This window comes from Astatotilapia calliptera, chromosome 13 (genome assembly GCF_900246225.1).
Source record: "Astatotilapia calliptera chromosome 13, fAstCal1.2, whole genome shotgun sequence".
NCBI classification, from domain to species: Eukaryota; Metazoa; Chordata; class Actinopteri; order Cichliformes; family Cichlidae; genus Astatotilapia; species Astatotilapia calliptera.
The window spans coordinates 7,817,320-7,840,251 of NC_039314.1; the positions used below are offsets into that span (position 1 = coordinate 7,817,320).

Here is a 22,932-nt window from a genome sequence, read left to right on the forward strand (position 1 = left end):
GCCCATGATCAGAGTGCAAACGGTTAGCACCATAGTTCTGCAAGTGTCCAACAGTGACACTTTTAAAACAAGTCACTGATTCTTCCTTAGTCTTTAATGAGCTTACAAAAATAGTCTGCTGCAACATCAAACAACACAAGAAGCACTGCTGGTACCCACTCCCATACGCATATGCAGGACAACACTTCCCAAACATTTTAATGCCTTGCTTCATTACACAGAATTCCAGTAACATTATCGAACAACTACATCAGGACTGAACTGCACCACCTATTTACTGTGTATCAGGTCATTCACAAGATCCTAATAAAAAACATCTTATAAAATATGGACATGCTAAATCTACTTGCACTATTAAAACTTGAGTGTGTCAACTCGTAATACCCACGTATTATTTCTAAAAAACATCTGCCCGACAGGAAGCAACTCGACTGTAAGCACAACAGTCAGGTATCTGAGCACCACTGTGAGCTGTAACAAACTTCCAAAAATAACAATTACAAAATAATCTTAACTGTCAAGCTTTTGCATACAGGCTTTGCTTTACTCTGTTGTGCACACAAAACGCATTTGTCAGTAGTTAGTATCATTCATGCAATTCAGAACACTAGCAGTGTTATTAAGAGTTCAGTTTTAGTTTTTCGAATGGGAATGTAATTTAACTTATACTGTGTTGTCTCTGTTCACATCATCAGCATTTTTGGTACATTTTATAGATTTTAAAAGATAATCTGAAAATGTTGTGAAACAGTGTTTAGGTGACAAAACAGCTGATCTTGTGACTGATATGGAGTTCTTTTGGCCCTGCAGTAACAGTTGCATCTATAATAAAACAAGGAGCGGTTTTAAGTGTAGCATCATATATACATATATACTGTTAGATATTGTAAGTCAGCAAACCATCCACGCTGTGAATATTTATTTTAAGGTTGTTAGGCAAATCGTCACAGCAACAACACGGAGGACAAAGTAAGAATCAAAGTCATACCAAACCAAAGACACACGCTGGGACAGAGTGCCAAGTGAAGTTACAGTGAGTATCGAAAGTGAAAAGGGAAATGTTAAGACACAGCAAGAGGAGCTCAAGCCAAATGGAGAAGGGAAAATAGGGAAGGGGGGGGGAAACGAAACACGAGTTGAATTAGATACCTGATGTAAAAATCAAAATACAAACTTCTTTTCCTTGAATGCAAATCAAAAAGGGGGGAAAGGGGAGGAGAAGGAATGCAACAGCATTAAAACTGTGTTGTATTTAGTACCTTCTGACCAATAGGAAGCCACTCTCACAAAGAAGGGGGAAGGGTTTGGTCAAATCTCAGAAAGAAAACAAGCAAATGCACAGAGAAATGCAGTGGACTGTCTCTGTCTGCAGATGTGACTGTGAGACACCTAGACTGGACTTTTTAACATTTTTATCAAATCATACAAAACCTACAAGTCCTGCTTTCATTCAAGTCAAAATAAACAGAAGTGAGTTTAGTGTGGAAACTGAGCTGACGCTCGCTTTGTGTGTTTAATGCATGTTCTTGCAGCTGCATGCTTACATGCACATTCATCTAATTATGTTCCTCATGCAGTTTTAGCTGATATTCACTACAAGTGCTAGTTTATGATGGGCTGTCAATGCAACATTAGTTCAATGATTCATTTTTTGGAAACATAGAAGAAAATTAACATCAGAACTATCAGTTACGAATAACTGCAACACAGACTTGCTTAGAGCACAAAAAAAGCACAGATGCATGCTCAAATACAGAAAACATTGGATGAATAAGCCACGACTTCAATAAGCACAGTCACTTTACCTCTTCTGCTTGTAGGTGAGCATGGCTTCTGAGATGGGAAACTGGTGGGACACGTTGGCACCGGCCAGATACTGAATGATTCGTCCTGCTACATCTATGTTATCTTCAGGGAGCAAAGAGATAGATTGTTAACAACAAGCCTCTCCTGTTTTATGTCTTGCTAACAAGCTGACATTTGATGCAAATGGTAATTTTCACATAGAGCGGTGTGCTAGGGGACTGTGCATTCATCATTCACATTCCACTGAATTAAGGAGATGGGGGCTGCTGAGTGTAAAATGTGATTAAAATGTGGGTGAAGTCGACCGTGTGACACACGGGATAAATTATATGTCAAACAAAATGCATGTGGGGGTCGCTCGTATCTTGGGGCGCAATTTTTTTTGGCAACTTGAAATATAGACTTGAGTTTTAATCAATTCATTTTGACCTGTAGCTTCTCGGCACTTAATCGACTGAGAACACTCAAAGTCGGTCCTATTACAAACTGCCTTCAGTGTCGGGATCACACCTTATGTTAAGAATAAAAGACCTCTGCTCTAGATCTTTTTTGTTTTTTGGTTCAACCCAACTGCTTTGAGATGATTTAACACCATGTGTAACATTGTGACTCTTGCACCTTTGGGGATTAAAGGGAGGGAATTAATAGGTGAGGATGGGTGAAGATTATCAGGCATGTTTGGGCAGAACAAGTGATAATGGAGGAGTTGGATTGGAATAGAGGCTTAAGCATGGATTTATGTGAGCCATTTTATGTAACATTCTCACATAGTGAGAGTGTAAAAAAAATATATTCAAGGCTTAAAGTTAACAAGAAAATCCTAAAATAAACATCAAACACGCAAATGTCTTCGATTTGGCTGCTTGGATTAATCCTACGGATTCCTACTTTATTGTTTCAGACTAATTAGCTACAACTGGCACACAGCTGGGAGGTTTAAAGCTAAAATCGTTGGAGATGTTGGAAAAAGTTGAAACAAACAAACCCAAAAAGGTTATGATGATGTGCCTTTTCAAAAACAACAACCTCTGTTTTTAATATTACAATGTGTTAGAAGCTTCGGGGTAAAAATGAGAATAAGACTTCTGACAGTCTGGCGGTCTTCTTAATCAGCAGCAGGCAGTTTAAAGGAAGACGGAATAATGCCATGATCTCAAACAGGATGTAGATGTCTTTTGCAATTGGAAGAAATCTCTTTCTCCAATTCATCAGCCCCTGACCTCTGCTCCCACCCAATTTCTTTCCCTTTCAAGTTGGCTGCACATAAGAAATGCAGACACCAGAGCTGCGTGTCCTACCTGAGGCGGGCCGGTCTGTCCTGCAGAACAGCTCCCTCCACGCAGTGTCCATAAAGATGCTGTTGAACCGGCTGTCAAAAGAAGCCACGTGCTTTGCCAGGGGATGAGAGCCTGTGGAGAGGATTTTTATATATAAAACAAATGCTAAAATTACAGAATATGCCTGTATGGATTTTGTATAAATCAATGAATTACCAATGGGGATCACCAGGAAGCGTATGTAACTCAGCCAGTCAGGAGTCTTGTTGGCTAGCTGCTCCACAAAAAACCTCAGGATGGTGCTGAGGTAACTCTGGTCACCCGCCACCGCCACCTTCATCGTCGGTGGTGTCTGTGCATTACAGTTACAGCTGCAAGGGATAAAAAATGGAGACAACAGATGAGTAATTAAGAGGAAGACTAAGATCCAACTTCTTAGAAATATGGGTCAGAGCATGAGTGTGAGAGAAGTGACAGAAGTCTGAAGCAGAGATTTATTTCTCAATAAGATCCGTCTGGTTTAAAACCGGTCTTACCTTTTTGGGAAGCCAAAATACGTCATAGGCTATAATTTATTAGGTACTTGCGAGTATCTACAAGCCTTTCTAGAGCAAATGGCACGACATTTTTTAGATCCTATTCCTACAATAATAAACCAAAGACCAATTCCATCTTTAAGTTAAACGACAAAAAAAAGAAAGAAGAATAAATTCAGTTTAGCCAGGAAAAATTCATCAAAAGAGTCTTAAACCTGCAAATAATTTCAAGTTTCACGAAGCTCTTTCTAAAGCAGCAATCAAACCCTAAAAGTACTTACATGCTGTAACATATAATGGATCATCTTAAAGAATTTATAGGTAATGTCAAGAGAGATTAAAGCAGAAGAGAATGTTGATACATTTGGTATTAAAAAGACAAGAAAGTTGTGTTTACTCCAAGTGACAACATCTCAGAAAACATCATTCTGTTAGCGGTGGCACAGCACTGAGCAAGCACGTTAACATCAGCGACATGCGCGGCTCTGCGTGACGTTGCCCCAGCTGGAGTAAATGCGTTGACTGAGGAGCAGGTGTCTAAAGCGCTAAAAAGTTGCAGTTCAGCTGAATAAGGGAGAAAAACATGTTTGACAGAAGCAGTACAGCAAACCGAGAGAGCCTCGTCTCCCACTGACATGACATCCTGAGGAGATGACAGCCAAGCAGGTGGATCCAGGAAACGGAGAAGGCAGCTGAACTTAAGCTTTTCATGAGGAAACGGCCGTATTTTGATAGAATGGGTTCACGCACAGTGAGCGCTTTAGCAGCATGAGCAATACCATCCTGGAATTATCTAGTGAGTAGCCATCAAACACATATAGTTCGGTGAAGATTGGCTCAAGATAATGAGATAAAAAAAATAAAAAATAAATAAACAATAAAAATCACGCCATCTGATGGGCTGTGTCATTCAGCCAATGCGTGTGTATGTATGCATGTATGTGACTCACAATCTCTGGATGCGAGTAACGATGGTGTTGAAGGCAGCCTGAACATCTGCAGCAGAGCAGGTTGACACAATGGGCTGGCTCTGTTCATGGAGCAACTCGGCTACATACTGCACAGAAACACACATGAGAGGGACACGATGAGTTAATGGATATACCAGAGGCAGGGTTGGAAAAAAGAAAAAAAAATGCTACTCGGAAGCACACACACATTTTTTTTTGTATTTTCCTCTTTTTGCAACACTGTAATGTGTGCATGGGTAAAAATAAGCCCTGTTCTGCATGATCCGTGTGGTTCTATCGCATGTATGAACAAATGAAAGTAAAGGAATTCATGATTCAATGCTACTTATAGAAAAACAGACCTGTCCTTGCCACTCTGTAGTGTTGATGAGAATGATGCTCTCTGGTAAGCGTTCGTCAGAGATGAGAATCTGGTTTAGTTGGTCATAGACGGACTTCCTTGGAACCTTTGACACAAATTAGGAGCGCAAAGTATGACAATGACACAAGTCAGCACATTTCCACTGGACTGAAAAGAAAAAAAAAAGTGTAAAGAACAGAGTCTGATGCTCGATCCTGGATGCGTTGTCTACCTGCGCTATGAGTCTTGAGTCTGGGGAGCACTCAGACTCCATGCTGCTGGTCCTGTCGCTTTGGGCCTTGGAATTCTGCCTGTCTTTCATGGAGGTGCTGCGAGGTCGTCTCTGCAGCTTGTTTTCCACTTTACTGAGGCGACAACAAGCGAAGAATAAAATATATGACAGTCAGGAAGAAAAAAAAGAACCTAATGATCCGGTTTATAAGAAAAGCAAATTAACAATTAAAGTAGACAAACATTAGATCTATACTGAATGCTTATTCCCAGATGTAGTCATCAGCACTTTACCTGGGAGACATGTGGTTTTGGGACTCAGTCTTGCAGAGCTTGCCAACGGAGCAGGGCACCCGTTCAATGTTAACATCCCAGCTGCTCACCTCCCCAGGCCCTGGCCCGCTGTCGTCAGTCTCTGGCTCCTGAACCAAAAGGGGGGGAGCAAAGATGAGCCAAGAGGGCTGTAAGAGGACAACGCTAATGTTTATCAAACACAGGCACTGCAGGTTTGCAAATGTTCAAGACAATCAATTTGAGAGAGAAAATCTAACTCAGTCATACCACAAGATTAGTGGAAAACAAAAAATAAAGTGCAAATAACACAAGTGCATTTAACGTCACGTCTTTTTCAACATTTCAAAACTGTATAAAACAATATGACAGTTCATTTCTATTAACAACGAATATTAGCTGGAGTCATGCATTAATAATAAATTAACCAGGGCTCCATGATCCCAGGCCTATGGAAAATAACAGCTAATTTGTCTCTTCTGTAAGTTACAGAGCTCAGTTAAAATACTTAAAAGACTGAAAAACAAGACCAAAAAAAAAAAAAAAAAAAAAATCCAGAAGAAAGATGCAAAAGTACGTTTCAACCTGCAGGGCTGAGTCCAGCCATTTGTCACATTACAATTTGGTTGAAACAGAGCTTTTTCCCAGCAGCCGTTGCAACGTGAAGAGAGCAGGTAAGCATGTGTTGCTAATTAAAGCTTTGTTTATCAACTGTTTCATGTCAAATCAGCTGCTGTCAGAAAAAAGCTCCATACGCACTCCATGGGCCAATGAGCTTCCCAGCAACTGTCTCCTGGCAACCAAAATTTTCACCTAACGTTTTATTTGTGTGTCTACAGTAACACTTTTCTATGTGTCTGCATAGTAAAGCACACAATTAGAAAGTACTTCAAAGTTTGGATCAAACCACACATTAAAGGCGAGTGTCAAAATGTCCAACATACAGTCAAACATATCATTCCTGCATACACACTTCCATATGCACATTAAAAGATCAAGACCTTTAAAATGAATATTTCCGATTTTGAATTTTTCTTTTTTAAACACTCGCAGGTATTGCATGGCATCTCCAATTCAAACGGCATCAGTTTCTCTTTCTGTGGTTTTGTGTGTAGCCCTCCTGCTGCCAAGACGAGAGTTGAAAGAGCAGAGGTGGAGGGTGAGGAGCTAGAAAGATACTGGCTTGGTGAATAACTGAGCTCATTTTTTTGAGGTTTGAGATAATGGTGTAAGCCGACCATGACATACGAGATAAAAAAGTCATGGTCTCTTAGCAGGTGGCTGGGGAAACACTGCTCCTGCAGCTTAGATATTCAGTTTGAACTCACTCAGTGGATTGGGGTGGTGAGTGGCTCAGAGGGGCGGCTGGAGCTCGATGAACAAGGTTAGACCGACCCGACAGCACAAGAACAAAAACAAACACCCCTCTTTCCATCCTCATCAGTCAAGATTTATCCAGCATGAAGCTGCCTTGCCTGCTCTGCTGATCCATAATGGATGACTATGCTGTTTAGTTTGCATGCCCTCGCACGCTCCCTCCCCTCTTGTCTTTTTCCTGGAAAACAACTAAGACCCACGGGAGCAAAAGGGCACTCAAGTGGAGAGGGTAGGGGGTTGGAAAAGAAAAATGTGAGAAAGGGATGCTCAAGGGTATTAAGTAAAAGAAAAAAAAAGAAGGAAAGAAAGAAAGAAAGAAAGAAAGAAGTGGGATAAAAAAAACAAAACAAAAAAATGTATGACTGTTCCAAAAACATACCCCAATGGTTGTGTCTGTGACACTGTCATCCTGATATCGCCCCCCTTGTACTTTACATCTGTCCACAGTGAGAAAGTCTCCACTCTGGGGGGTAAAACACACATGCCAACACATTAGATCATTTTAACCATGAAGCTCACCTTTCTGGTGAAAATAAAAGCTCCAAATGGAAGTGCTCATGTCATAATTAATGAAATGCAAGATTTGTAACCGACCAGTTTTACAGGGTAAGTATATATAAATACCTCACCTATAGTGCCTGTACATTTCACTACTGCTTGGTGAAATATATATAAACCCCAGAAGTGCAAGAGGCACATTCCTGTTTTTAATTCTCGTCTTGTTTGAACGGCTCTTGTAAAGTGTGATTTATTTAAATATTAGATTAAATAGTTTACATTCTGGCAGCAAGACATGTTTATGCAGTTCGACTAGAATGTAGTAGCCTGAATTGCTCTGGGCCATTTTATTACACGCCAAAATGGATTCCCTGATATTTATAAACACCTCTCGCTCTCTCGCCATCACACTCAACGTGTCTCTCTTGTTGTTCAGATGGGCCATAAATTTCTGAGTAGGAGTTCAGGATTGCTCCATCCAATCTTCTCTCTGAGAAATGGGAGCATATTTGTGTGCAGTGATGGTGGTGAAAAGGTCATTTTGTGTCAGACCCTATAAATTCTGAAGGACAGCAGGACCCAGTCCTTTTCTGCCAGGGTCCACATGGCGGACATGCTAAGAATATCTTCTCTCTAGTATCCTTGGGAATCCCTGAACCACAATATGAACAGAGGGCTGCCAGGAATTTAAACACTGGGGCAATACAGGGGAAAGTCTTTTACGTAACACTGTTTATAAGGACGTCTAAAATAACTGCGAGGCAGAACTTTATAGATAAACAGTGCAACTCAAAGGCAAAGGGGTCTGTTCATAGAGTTCGTGCTAATCAACTCACAGGGCATGACATCTCTCTCTGCTGACTTTTTTGGCTGTGGATGCTTCCAATTTCTGTCTGCGAGCTGGAGTGAGACATCCCTTCAAAAAACGGCCTAGAAGCAAGAGCAAATATTTGAATTAGACAAGAACAAACAGTTTAAGTAGGGGAAGCCTTCGGATTGATCGAAACGTTTGCTTTAAGATGTAGTAAAATGGGCATCAAAGTAAGAAAAAAACATTTTTGAACTAATAAAGCAAAATTCATATTGCTCTTGTCCATACTACAGGTGTCAAACAATTACAGTGTAGTTTAGAAAACTATGAACCTTCAAAGCTACGTGCAGTCAATAGTCCGAAAGCCCAAAGCATATTTATAAATCAATAACATATAAATTGTCAATCTGTTGATGTCAAACCGTCCCTGAAAACATCGACTATTAAATTGATGTAGCTTCCAGTTCACAGTTCAAGCCTCACCCCTTTGTTCTTCATTACAGCCTGCAGAGGGCAACTTCTCCGGTTACCAAAAGGCATCCAATTGCATACAAGTCAAATGGGAAACAATGCTACTTCTCACTTTATTTCTGAACTCAAGCACTTCCCTTATGAGTTTATGGTCTTGGATGTAGCTTAAAGGCTTATTTTATACAGCATAAATACTAAAGCAGCATATGACTTAGGATGTGGCAGGTCAGTACCACATGAGCGAGCAGTACTCTCATGTTCCCAGCCAAATCCTTGGAGATGGTGAACATATCTGTTCATAAATAGGGATGATCTCAATGACTGGGCATCATAAAGGACACTGCAGCAGGACAATGACCCTAAACACTGCAGTAAATCTACAACAGAACAGCTTCAAACAATATCTGCTTTTCAGAGTGACCCATTCAGAGCTACTGAAACTACTACTACGTGGAATGACCTAGAGAGAGTCACTCATCCTAGAAATATATTACTGAACTGAAAACAGGTTGCAGAAGAAGAATGCTGGTCTGACCTACAGACACAAAGTATCTGTCATGGTTACTGCTGCTAAAGGTGAAGAATAAGTTCAAGATCAAATCACAGTATAAAAATGAATGGGCGCTTTTTCCCGACAATGTATATGCGTACTTTTCGATCATTATTTAACATTTTTAAAATGTAACAGTTCACCCTATAACCACATACAAACTTTCAACTATAAACATTTTATCTGGAAAAAAAATATGAAAGACAGACATACTTGAGTTTGGGCTTAGGAGTGCTCAGGACACTCTCATTGTCCTCCATCTCTGGCCCACTGTCACTCTGATTATACACCTCTAGACTGTCATAGAGTAAGTCCAGATCCTCCTCAACCTCCTGTGTCTGGTCTACTGGGTCAGAGTCCAGGACCTGCCACACAGGATAGACACATCATCAGTATCCTGTAATCAAGGATTTGTAATTATGGCCATGGATTAAATAAGGGCAGGGTGTTACTGGGCGCTGTGCATAAACTAATCACTTTCACAGCTGGAGTAATGGAGCTTCAAGAATGAATGAGAATAGTGAAAGCTGTAAAACAAACATATATATATATATATATATATATATATATATATATATATATATATATATATATATATATATATATATACAGTCCTGCCTTAGTTCAAAGAAGAGCTAATAAAAAGTGAGCGTTAGCGAAGTGCTAAGATGCTGAGCCTTGCTCTACCAGCTGCACAGTGGAGATGTATATCATAGGAACTACACACAGCCAGGCTTGTGGACTAATCAGGTGATTAATGCCACTCCATAAGTGCAGGAGCTGGCAGGGAGCAGACAAACACAGTCTGTCCCCTCTCCTCCTCCCGGCTATGTATTTATAGAGCCGCAGCCACAAGAAGGAGATTAGCGACAGGGAACGTGATTAAAAGATCATCGGGCCACCTGGAGCTTCCAGAACCATCCAACAACCCCCCCCCCCCACACACACACACACACACTGGCAAAAATGCTGGTGAAAGCAGCACTAGGTTAAATATCTCAGACAGAACTTTTTAGATCTTGATCACATATAAACGAATCCCCATTCAGTCTGAAAACCCACATAACTTGTTTTTATGAATAGGATTTTTCGAAACATGCTCGCTGATATAGTTATTGGATTGCTTGCAACACAAGGAGGAAGAAAGATGAGAAACAAGGCATGTTCCAGGTTTTCCCTATAGATTTCTTACAGTTCAAGGATAATATTTTCATCCAAAGGGCTTAACACAGATTATGCACTAATGGACATGTAGGGGTTGCTGCATACAATTTGTCAATGTCCTGCTGATGACCTGATTACAAGGCATTATGCTGAGAGACATTTATTCATAACAAGAGCGCAAATCTAAATAATACATTTTGTATTGCATTAAGTAGTAAAAAATAAGATGGTTAATGGATTCCAGATATAAATCGCTGCTAATGGAAATGTGCATCTGTGAGGAGAAATGTAATGCAGCGTAATGATGCTTGTAACCCTGTTGTGGCAGTGATTTCTCTACTGGTGATTGCCCTCTAGTCAGGAGCACATTAGCAGTGATGTAACAGAATGCTGCTTAGACAGTCAATACTGAGATTATTCCGTCCTGCCTCGAGGGTAATTTACTAAATGTAAGTTTCACAGCTGACCTCCAGAAGATTTCATAAGAGAAGGACAGAAATTCCTGGGGGCACAGCGAGGAGGATGCTGTATCCCTCATTTGCTTTGACATTGAACATGTTCTTATGCGGTGTCAGTTCAAACAAATGCAATTACCTTTTTTTTTTGCAACTCACCTCATCGGTCACCTTGAACCTCTTCAGCAAGGCCACAAATTTCTGCTTAAAGTTAGGTTGCTGCAACAGAAAAACAGAAAAAAACCCCACATGCAGTTACGAGAGAAGGATTAACAGAATAGAAGGATACCAAGTCACAGTTAAATAAGCACGATAGCTCCACTCCAGGTAACTGTTCACTGGATTACATATTCAGAGCTGTTCTATGTAAAGGCCATTTTAGCCACTTCACTGGGTTCATTTACACGTCTGTCCACATTGTCTTAATGGCCTGAACAAGGAACACAGTGTGTGCTTTCCCTTAAAAGCTTGTAGAGAAGCAAACACAGGTTTTAAGCTATTCACAAAGTGACTGCTGAGCATGGAAAACTGCATACAGTGGAAAAGAAAGCTACTAACCCTAGTCATGGAAGTGGTTCGGATCATTTTCCTGCGGGCCTTCTTGGGCTTCCTGACCTCGTCGTCCTCATCGTAAAGATCCTGAAATAGAGAAATTATTAAAATCAATTTCTCTTATATTTTTATAAACAAAGAAAAAAAACCCTCTCTACTTCCTGAATAACATTTGATGTAGACTTCTTTTGTTTATATGGGAGATTTTATTTCTTGGTGTATGTACTATACATTTGTCTGGATCTAAACATTCTCTGGCACGAACCTGGCCGTGAACTGCGTCATCACTGGCTTCTTGCTCTGACGAATAGCTGTCGTCATCGTCCTCAGAATAGTTATCCATATCTGGGGAGCGGTCTGAGGTACGCCAACCACACACACACACACACACACACACACACACACACACACAAACAAACACATTGAGGTATAAGTCTAGAGGAATATATCTAGGCTAACATTAGCAGCATTACACCAAAAAGGTTAAAATTTAAAGTTTTGAAAAGACACATCTTTTCTAAAAGTTCAAAAGACAGAGATACAAAGTGTGAAACAATAATCCAAGATGACTGCAATATCTAATAAAACAATGGTTCTGGTTCTAAAAATTGTTCTGGTCAGGAATTTATTAAGTGAAACCTCCTAAACTTAATGTTTAACATGGTTTTCTTCACTAAATATTCTTCTTACCCTGCCAGTGCAAAGCATAATGTCTTACACATACCAAACTGCATAATGCTAATAAGATGTAAATCAGGCTGTTATTAAATGTTTAGTCCATTTTTCACACATATCAGGGTGAGGCCAAAGGCAGTTTTACATTTTGTGCGGGGAAGGTTTTTCAGTTTTCTGCCTAATGTTCTTCTGTTTGTTAATAGTAGACTGTTTCGGCTACAGGACAAGAATAATGGGCAAAATATATGAGAATACAAAAATGCACGGAAAAGCTCTTTTTGTTTAGTTTTCAGGTCTAATGGTTAATAAATTCTGTGTCATCTGAACTGGACATCATTTTAAAGAGGCAGTTTGTTAGTTTGACAGCTGAGGGCAAATCAGGTGATGGAATATCTTTACTTTTTATTTTTTTGGTAAATGTTAATGCAGACTTCCTTTTGCCCGTCAAACATCCTGTTCTGCGTTCCTAGGTGGGATGGATGCTATTAAAGATCACTGCAGAGGAGAGAAAGGCAAACATCTTTTCTTCCCTCAGAGTGACACCAGTTTAATACTTGGTGCATGAGCTCATCTGTTATGTTAGAGCGGCCTCCCTAATAACATCCAGAACAGCGACGGATCAGCACAGCGGGATAAAAGCACGGAGTCCGAATAGGGCCCAGTATTTCTCCTCAGTCCAGAATTAGAGTTGTGTAAGGTAATAGGCCCTACATCTGTTCAACTCTCAAATCAACATTACAACCATAGCTAAAGAGAATAACATATCCTTGGCCACAGCACAGCCTGGGATTAATAGAGTTTATTCTGTCCTCAGTTGGGAAATAGGAGCCATGTGGAAGGAGGGAAGAAAGAGGCCTGAGTAGGGTGAGCTGGCTAAAATTACAAGCAGAACTTGGCTGGGCAGCATGGGTGCAGGCCTGTCTAACAGACCCAACACAGGCAGGTGAGAGATTGCTGTGCCCACCTGAGGTTTTGGTCTTGCGGCCAGCCTGGCCGCTACCATCCTCGTGGTCGATGGGCTGGCTGGAAAGAGAGTACACGCTGATCTCCGCCACACGCACTGGCGCCTCCTTTACGTTGCTATGGAGACCCAGAATCTGTCCTCCGTCTGTTGGGTGTTGCATCACCTGGACATAGTTCAACATTGAGGCCAGGAATAATTTTTTAGAATCCATTCAAATGACAGGCTGAAAATTGAGGTATAAAAACCCCCACTTTAGTCCTTTTTTGTCCCTCACTGAAAAGTTCCTTATACCTTTCTTTTTTTAACGTTTTTGCTGAGACTTCATGACTTCGATACTTGCTATGCATACGCTGGAGCAGGAGGGATCAAATATTGAAAATACAAACATTTTTCGCAGCAGACAATCAGGATGGAAGAATTTGTCTCTTTACAGAGCAGATAACGATCCCACAGAGATCAAAATGGCTTCTGCCACACTGCTTTACACCAACTGACTACAAGCAGACAGCTATGCTACCTCTAAATAAATCTTCATTAGCACAAAAACTGAATGTCTAGAGGATCCAAGCCAATTTGTGCATATCACCCAGACAAACAGAATAACACAGTTTACATAAACTGTTTTGAATCAGATGAGAAGGAATGAGCTTTCGTTCCGAGCTCCATCTGTGGGGTGCTTTCAATATTTCACTTGATGAATTGCTGTACAGAGAGTGGGCTCATTTTGCTCAAACGCTGACAGGGGTGCACTTTGAATGTTCCATTCAAAGTCCAATAAGCGACTTCCTCCTACACAATGCTTCGATAGTTTCAGAATGAGGGCACAAGAGGGTTTACGCCACAGCAGATGACAACGCAATTACCCAACAGCATCCAATAATGGCCTATCTAGCTTTATTCATAGAGGTCTGGGAGTTGCTTCATTGCAGCAAGCACCAACAGCACAACAGCTGAGTGGTATTTTAAAATACAATAATGCATTAGTCTGTCCATCAATTGCCGTCCTGGGGCTCCTGCTGGAAAATAACTTTGGAGAGGCACATCAGGAGCTGTAATGAGAACTGTCACCTTTTTCTTTCTACAGATAAATGTAGAACTCAATAATTATGTCTAAACCTAATGGCAGTCTTGAAGACGCCCCCCACCACCACCACCACCACCAAAAAAAACAAAACAAACCAAAACAAAACAAACACCCAACCATGGAGCACACTCGGCTTTGTACAGTTTTGAGGGGATGACAGTTATTGATCAGTGATCTTTGCTTGTTTGCAGAGAGTGAATACAGTGGAACGACTGCAGCAAAGTTTCAACGTCTGATATCAACACTGATAACAGAAAAACAAATACGGCCGTTTTGAAAGTCAAATATAGCAGTTTGATGGCCGAAGATACGTGCAGGATCCAGCTGAGCACTGTACTCACATTAAAGGACTGCAATCAAGACAAAAAAAAAATATTCCACTTCAAACAAACATCCAGCTCTCACTCAGGTGTTTCTGCACAGCATGCCTGACTGCACTGTTTTTATACAAGTGCATATGAAGGCAGATCCAGATGGTTCATAATCTCATACGGCAATATGTGTGATGACTGAGTCATCTGAGAAAAAAAAAACGTGCATCACAGGAGGGCCTCTCTCTCTGGCAACCAAGACATGATAAACAGAAGCAAATAGCCATGTCAATCACTGTGAAAGAAGAATGCCATCGCAGGCTCCAAGCAAAATGAAATGTTCCTCAAGAACAGCTTACAATGAAACAAAAGTAAGTGAGTGAAATAGCTGCCTTAGTTAAGGCACTGTGCAGTACCTCTGCCATATTGATAACTCCCACAGCCAAAGTCTTGTAGCCCAGGATGGTTCGGTTCTTGTAACGTTTCCTCCTCTGCAGCATAATCTGCAGCCTATTGGCATCCCGCTTCAGAAAATGGGGGTACTGAAAATAAGACAAATCAAGTAAGACAAGCAAAATAATAAATTCATTATGTCCTGTAAAACGTAAGAGCTTTTGCTGCATACTTATAAAATAAAACAGTTCTGACTGTTTTTACTTCCAGGCAGTATTTTATCCTGATCTGACAAATGTTTAGATGCCCCACAGATAACTGCCATCAAACGCAGTATATACTGTGGCAACAGGCATATTATTAGTCATCAGATACATCTGGTATTTTACCAACCACTGTGCTCCTTGGACTGCCATTGAAGAATTTAAATTTTCACAACTAGAGCCCATAAATGCATTTATGAGAAAAATGCGTCACTTTTTTCTCAACCTTTTAGGATGTACTTGCCTCCCTCGGAAGTCACACTGTCCCAGATCTTTACATGTCATCTCCATCTTACCAGCATCAAGCCTTCACTCAACATCACTGTATTTTCACCCAGTTCTTACTCTTCTGAACTTGTGCATTTTTATCTTTTATACAACTTTATAAAACTCGTTCACTTAATTTTTTCACCTCTGTAAACTGCATTCTACTATTGCAGTCTACAAATGCCTTAAAAATGTCAATGAGAACAACACAGGAGATGCTGCAGAACTTCGATCTATAAATGGGGTAGACAACAGATTCCACACGCTCTTGCTCCTCAAGTAACCGCCATATTTGTGTGAGAATTCACAGTATAATGTCAGAGCGCTTGCCTGCAGTGAGAATGTGAGCTCCAGATCTGTCTCCATCAGTCCACTGGGTGGGAGGACATACTCGTTTGATCTCAGAAGACGCTTAGAACCCTGTAGGAGACAAAGCAAAGCAAAATGTCACAAAAATGCTAGACAAAAACTCATCACACCCAGGGACTTCCAGGAGTGACTTACTCTTACTTGAAAACACCATAAGCCTGTTCTAAAAATAAAAATGACAGTGTTTGCTGTTGAAACTGGGAACTGTTACACTCCCAAGCCCTCTTGCGGCGCGACTGTCTGTTCTGTGTTGCGGGGGATCCTTTCCGGAGCTGAGAGAAATTGGTGGAAATTTGAAACACCTGGTCAGCGTTCGGCACAGCTATTTAAACACTGCTTTCCTGTGGACATGTGCTGGGGGCTTTGCCTCGCAGCCCTTCTTCATTGCTTAAAACCACAGCTAGAGTTACAGTCGTGGCCGGTGAGACGATCACGACCGGGATGTTCCAATGTGACACTGGGAAGGACTAGTGGTCCAATCCCGGCTCAAAAAATATATATCAGGTAATGCTGACAACAGACTGATCAAAACCATTCAATTAGTTTTTTGTTTGCAGCCACACATTAGAAGCAGCGCACAAGTTCCTAGCAGGAGAGCTAACAGCATGTAGGAGGCAACAGCTTTTCTTTATTTGTTTGCATAGTTTATGATCAACAGCAGTTATGTGAATTGATAAAAGCTCTGTTGATGACGACGACGTCTTTTCTGTCTGTTTTGCTGTCAGTGTTTAACTTGTTTGGAAGGCTTTGTTTTTTCTGTAACATGACATGTCCTCAACTTGACTGTTGCTTTACAGCTACACTACATAAGTAATGCACATGTGAAGTCGTGCACCCACAGTGAAACTGCGAGGATACAGAATTGGAACTAGTAAGACCATAAATGGCGCAATGAACCGAAATGAGACTTCTGCAAATAAATTAGGTGAAGGACCACAGTGTTTTATTTTAACACCGGTATTGGACAGGTACTTGGTACTGGCAGATATCCAATACCAAGGCTGAAAGCGCTTGTTTGCTTTTCATCAGGGCAAACAAATAACAGTTAAAAAAAAGAAAAGAATCACATACATGAAATCATTAGATGCTACTTGGTTGATAAATTGACTAAAAATCCTTGACACAAAAATCAATGAAGTAAAAAGACAAAAAAAAATCCCAACAAATCACATATTTTGTGTTTTTTCTTAACCGGTTATCAATGCAGACAACAGTGAGTGAGTGTGCATACCCTATTTTAGTACCAGCCTCCTTCACATTCACACATTTATGCAGATTTGCGCCTTGTGGTAGCCTAGTACAAACAGTCCTCAACTCCTTTGCTTCTACTAGGATAAGTTAAATAGCTTGTGCTAATATATTTAAAACAGTAACTCTCTAATCAAAAGCCTGCTATACTCAACATATTGGAAACAGCTGTGAGTATTCTTAATCATACTTTGAGTGCGATCTCTAGTTCACGCAGAACTAAGAGCATAACACTAAGAAAGTTATTAGTATAAATACATTCACACAGCTATTGTATTACACTTTTTACTTCCACTGATATTCAAGCTACTACTCAAAACCAAAATTAGCTTCATTACCTAATGCTTTCTATTCTTGTAGAGAATTGTCTGTTAAGCCGGTTGAGAAAGTCTCATCACCTAAGCTAGTACTGGGTTCTGGCACAATGATATGGTGACCTAACATTCTCGGGGGATTTAAATGGCACAGGCTGAACGCCGCCTCTTCCCTAAGTGTAACTGTAAAGACAGCAACACACAGCGTGTCCTCAGATGACCTGTCTCAGCCCTCAGCAGTTCCTTAGATTTCTGTGATATGCCTTGGATTAAAGCCTCTCGTGTTTCTTGCCAAATTACAGATTTCCACAACTAAGCGTCTTTTTCTCCCTCTTATAAACTTAAAATTGGGAACTAAAGTGTGATTATGAGGAAATAAATAGCATGTCAAGCCTTTGGCTCCTGATGTTTTGCCAGAGTAGCAGTGCTGTGTCATCCCATTGACAGCTACAAAAATGTCATGAACACTCAAAGCTTAGTTCAGGTATGTGCTCTATCTGATGATAGAATTAAATAAGACTTGGTGAGCAGTATGGAGTAGTGAGGATATCCAGTGTCTCTCTTAATACCCAGGAGAGAAACTCATGGAATAGTCCCACGCAGTGGGTACGACATTGGATCTGACTGTTGCAAGAGCTGCCAAATCATGTAACAGATACCAAATAAAATAGTTGAATGTGTGCTGAGGAATCATCACAAGACACCAGAGGGGTCACTTTACACTGCAATATACTTCAGATGAGATGGCTTGTAAAATCTTGTTCTAAGTGATAATGCGTGGATCTGTCTGTATGTCCTTGTGATTAAGTGGCTTCCTTTTCAAGACATTCTTTGGCAAATTGTACAAATTAAGCTAAACCAGACCTAGCTTTGTCACAGATTCTATTTGCAGCTTTTAAGCATAAAACTTATAGGCACTGTAGACGCTGAAGTAGTTTGCAGCTGATTGTAAAGCAGGTGAAATGACAATTAGCACCTCCGGATCTGATACCACTGCCCTTAGTTACAAAAGGGTGGAATGCCTGCCATATGTTGGGAAAGAGTAGTTGCCTCAAGTCAAGTAGTAAAAGTAATTCATGAGTTTTGTTCACAAGTGGGAAAGAATAGAGTAAGAGACTGACAGAGGAATCTGCAGGTGCTGTAACAGCGAAGATAGAGCTGAGCCTAAAACTCACAGTTTAACAGATGAACTATGGAAACATCCTCTCACATAGTCACAACCTGTTAGTAGTGAGAAAGTACCAAGGTTTTAGTACAAGCAGCAGTAACTAGGTTTCTACAAAGAACCTACTTTGACTGTTTCCCTGGCAACCCAGGAAAAAAAAGAGTAATTAGATGATCGGACTGTTCGTTCATCGTTTTAAAGTTTTAGCAATATAATGGTGCAGATATGTATCACCACAACACACACATGCATACACACATATATTGCATTATACACACTTAAAGCCTTTTGCTATGTTTCTAGTACTGAGCAATCATGTGAAAATAAAGGGTAATAAACTATTTTTCTATGACACAATGTGGGATGGCAGTAGGAAAATCACTTATGTAAGTGTTTAACATATTTAATATGACATTGCCCCGGGGTACAAGAACTCTTTTTCTTTTTTTAGCTTCATAAAATAATTGTTAAGCACTCCACTGTGTCCACATCCAGAACTGGTTTAAGTACTTCTATGTCTTTAAAACTCAATGCAGCAAGAACACAATGCAATGTTCTAGCTTAACTCACAAAAGGCGATAGAGAACAATGTGCATTTAAAAAGCAGAAGGTGAGACACAAAACTTTAAAGGACTGAGGGTTTAAGGATGTTAACCGTTGCTGACTCTTAACAATCATTCATTTCTTTTTCTATCTAACCTAATGGCACGATATGCTCCAGAGAGGAACGTGCTGCCAGTGCCTCGACAGTACCTGCAGCTTTTGTTAAGTATGGATATATTTATATAAAACATTAAGGTCAAATCTCTGTCCAAGTCTGACCTTGTCACTAACTTGAGCTCTATAAAGAGGCCTTATATGCACCCTCATGCTTACTGGCTAGTACAATGAATCAAGGCACAAAAGCAGAACACTCTGAAACTGCATGACATGCATTAACAATACAGAGCCTTGGCAAGGAAAGCTTGTACTGAATGTCCTTTGGCCCTCCCTTTCTCTCATCCTCGCTCCCCTGCTGCACACTTTGACTGTCTTTCTGGGGCCAGATGGGCTATGTTACAGACCTTCTCCCAAGCTTTACAAGCCTGTGAAAACAAGTTCAACTATACAGTCTCAAGGTTTCCTTTTTAGACATTTTCAATTCCCTTAATTGGACCCCCATCCCTTTTTTTGTTGCAGTAATGAGAAGGATTAAGGGTAGGGATGAGAGCTCAATGTGAAATTGTATTAAATAGATTTTAAAGGTTTTGAGGCTTCTGCCTTTACCCAACACAGTGTAAGTCAAACATGCACAAACACATAACTGGATCATATCTAAGTATACTGCAAATGGAAGTGCTTTGGACAACAACTTGCACTAAAATGAGAAATGAATGATGTTCTCCTATCATAATCCAGATGACACTGAGGCCTGCCCACAGCCTCAGTCAATTGTACACAAAAGACAGGAAAAAATTTGGGATCATGGAGTACATACGTAGAAGCAACATATGGAAAAATATGTATTACACGTAGCTACTTGAAAAGAGCCAGAAAAAAAACCAAAAACAACTTTTTGCAGACTAAAATGCAACGTCATCATTCTTTCTGCTTCAGTTTAAGCAGACGATCCAAATGTCTTTACATGAGCTCTGTGCGTGCATGCAGACCACTTAACCTAATGAGGCCCAGAGAAAGAATAGAGAAGGCCACGGACCATGCTGCAGAGACAACCCGATGACATGCAGTAATGAAGCTTTGTCATTTACTGACTGAAAACAAAGCCGTTCCTTTCCTCTGTCATCCTCCCCGACTGTCTCTTTTATACCCTCAATGTCTCTGTTCTCTCTAACCAAACCTGCTAGAAATTGCATTTAATGCTCCAGTTCCAGAGCCATCGTGAACAGAGCTTCGCTCTGCTGTCCTCCGGGCGGCTCAGCAGAAATGGAGAGATTTCACGCTCTGGAGACGGTGTAGCTCATGGATCAAGCCACATGTGGTTGCTTTCTTTCTCCTTCAGGATGACAGTAAAGAGAGGATGATTTGTTCCTTCTAGAACAGAATTGTCCAGTCCAGTACTACATAGACAAATTTTCAATTAAATACATATATATTTAAAAAAAGGGGGGGTACTTTTGAGAATGGGATTTAAAAAAAAAAAAAAAAAGGTCAAATAACGAAGAGTGGATTTTTTTAAAAATAAAGTGTCTTTTATTTATATATATATATATATTAGGGGTGCAACAATATTCGTATCGATATTGAACCGTTCGATACAGTGCTTTCGGTTCGGTACGCATATGTATCGAACAATACAACATTTGTAATTTATTTTATCAATTTTCCTTCTGACGATGCTGTCTGTGTTGAGCGCTCAGTGAATCTGTGTTCGACTACTCCGCCTAGGCTGCACTGTCCAGCGCAGATCCACTGAGCGCTCAACACAGACAGCATAGTCAGAAGGAAGAGCGCAGGGCAAGCTAGCGAGACAGAAGTTAAGCTCTCCTTGCAACAGGCAAATTGACCCTCATTCAGATCTGGCGTTTGGAATTATTTTGGTTTTCATGTGACGTATGACCCTGAAGGTAAGCGAGTCATGGACTAAAGTAAAACAGTATGTTGAATGTGCCATGCAATGCTCAATTACATTGGTGTGAACTAGTGTGTTAGCGCAGTTAGCTTGTTAACGTGTTGGCCGTCTAGCCCCATGCACGGAGCGATCGGCGGTAGCTCGTTAACGGAGATTTGCCGTGTTGTGGCGTTAAGGTCATTTCAACGAGATTAACCTGAAAGCACTAGTGGGAACACAACGAATATGACTGCACATTTACGCCGACATCATCCTAGTGCAAAGACAAGTGGAAGCAGACAAAAAAAAGCAAGCATGCTACTAACTTTAGCCGAGTCATTTAGACAGCTGTTAGCACATGATTCTCCTTATGCTGCTGAGAATATAGCCCAGAAGAAGCGGATAGTATAGCTTTTATTTTGGAAAGAGCCATTTCTCTGTAATAAACTCTCTTTTCCAAAGATGAGTGATTCCTCAATCAGATACAGGGCTTGCAATATCGCTAGCCCGACGATTTTTTCAGTCGGGCTACCAAAATCTATCTCTTCCCTGCCCGTCGGGCTATTGTAGGAAAAATATATGTCAATGCTTTTGCATTCTTTCAGAAATGTAGCTGGGTAATTATGTCATTGGCATCGGTGAGCCACTGTCAATATGTGACATATTGAAGTCGCGTTTGAATTTGCGCTTGTTTTTTTGCTTTCACTTTGCAATCGCGCGAACTGTGTATAGAGAGCGACAGCACTGATCTGTGAGTGATGATAATTTGTGCACCAATTCCTCTGACATCGTCTTATTAATCGTTAGCTTACTATGCAAACATGACAAGTGAAATCTCCCGCAGCTTAAACATGTGAGAGGTTGATCGTGCAGAGAATCGCTGAGCTTATGTGAGTGCGTGTGTAAAAGCATTTCAGTTCTGCTGAGCCAAATAAGACAGGTCAGGGTGAAGAAGTGACAGCCAAAGAAAAGCTTACCACAAAACGGAGAAGTTATGACAAATGAGACTATAAGGCAAAAAGAAAGTGCAGCTTTATGGTTTCATGGACAAAAGAATTTCTGTGGCTGCAATATGACGAGCTAAATAACCAGGGCTGCACATAAGTGGTCCGCAGGTGCGCATTCGCTGTCAAAATAAAAAACACGCACAAGGGTTAGGGTTAAATTTAAAAACTGTACTTTTGAGTTAAAATATATATTTATAATTTTAATAAATGACAAATTAAAAATGCATGAACATTTTTTTGTATCGAAAAAATATCGAACCGTGACACCAAAGTATCGAACCGAACCGTGAATTTTGTGTATCGTTGCACCCCTAATATATATATATATATATATATATATATATATATATATATATATATATATATAAATCATACATTTAACTGGAAATAGTAAAAAAAACATGACAGTACAACTTTGTACTTTAATCTCCATGTAAACCCAGGCTTCATCATGTTAAGTGAGGTCTCTGTTGATGCAATTTGGTCTAAAAACCAAACAAACACTTGTTCATATTCATATATTTTAGGGGTCGTTGTTTTGACAGAGAATTAATTTATTTAAAAAAAACTGTCCAAAACACTCAGCTTTTTTAAACCTGACATTAAAATCACACACAAAGTAACCTCCATACAATATATTGAACGGAAATGTTGAATAACACCGAGATTAGGCGAGGCGTGCATGCACAAGCAATCAATGAAAGATACACAATCCGTCTTAAGGTGCTAATGCTACTGCTTAGCATGGTAATGCCAGTCTGCCATTTAAGGAACCTGAGAGCACGTGACTCACCACAGCTTCCTGTTCACCTAGGGAGGTTTTTTCTTTTTAATCAACCAGCAGGATTACTAGCTTGTCTTCTCAGTGTCTAGGCTTTGCAATTACATTCAACAGCATCAAGTAAAGAGGAAGCAGTGAAGCACAGACTCCAGATGGTGACACACCGCGATCTTACAACTGAGCCTGTTATTCCAATCACACTAGGGAGATTAA

At 40.4% G+C, this 22,932-nt stretch overlaps 1 protein-coding gene across 5 annotated transcripts in view; it reads right to left on the bottom strand.

Moving 5' to 3' along the window:
• The window catches only part of LOC113034572 (phosphofurin acidic cluster sorting protein 2), a 45,859-nt gene that overhangs the window by 5,088 nt on the left and 17,839 nt on the right, over window positions 1-22,932 (bottom strand). Inside the window, exons 1-18 of one of the 5 annotated variants that reach the window (XM_026189238.1) lie at window positions 15,792-16,742; window positions 15,618-15,707; window positions 14,781-14,906; window positions 12,970-13,132; window positions 11,596-11,687; window positions 11,337-11,417; window positions 10,938-10,997; window positions 9,373-9,524; window positions 8,164-8,257; window positions 7,209-7,292; window positions 5,456-5,622; window positions 5,163-5,295; window positions 4,932-5,036; window positions 4,570-4,676; window positions 3,300-3,454; window positions 3,105-3,215; window positions 1,806-1,908; window positions 1,150-1,182 (exon numbers count right to left, since the gene is read on the bottom strand). In XM_026189238.1, coding sequence (XP_026045023.1) covers window positions 1,150-1,182; window positions 1,806-1,908; window positions 3,105-3,215; window positions 3,300-3,454; window positions 4,570-4,676; window positions 4,932-5,036; window positions 5,163-5,295; window positions 5,456-5,622; window positions 7,209-7,292; window positions 8,164-8,257; window positions 9,373-9,524; window positions 10,938-10,997; window positions 11,337-11,417; window positions 11,596-11,687; window positions 12,970-13,132; window positions 14,781-14,906; window positions 15,618-15,653 — 1,802 coding nt within the window. In that variant the 5' untranslated portion in view covers window positions 15,654-15,707; window positions 15,792-16,742. Of the gene's footprint in view, window positions 1-1,149; window positions 1,183-1,805; window positions 1,909-3,104; window positions 3,216-3,299; window positions 3,455-4,569; window positions 4,677-4,931; window positions 5,037-5,162; window positions 5,296-5,455; window positions 5,623-7,208; window positions 7,293-8,163; window positions 8,258-9,372; window positions 9,525-10,937; window positions 10,998-11,336; window positions 11,418-11,595; window positions 11,688-12,969; window positions 13,133-14,780; window positions 14,907-15,617; window positions 15,708-15,791; window positions 16,743-22,932 lie in introns of those variants that run through there. The other 4 variants (XM_026189234.1, XM_026189236.1, XM_026189237.1 and 1 more) reach the window with 4 other exon arrangements.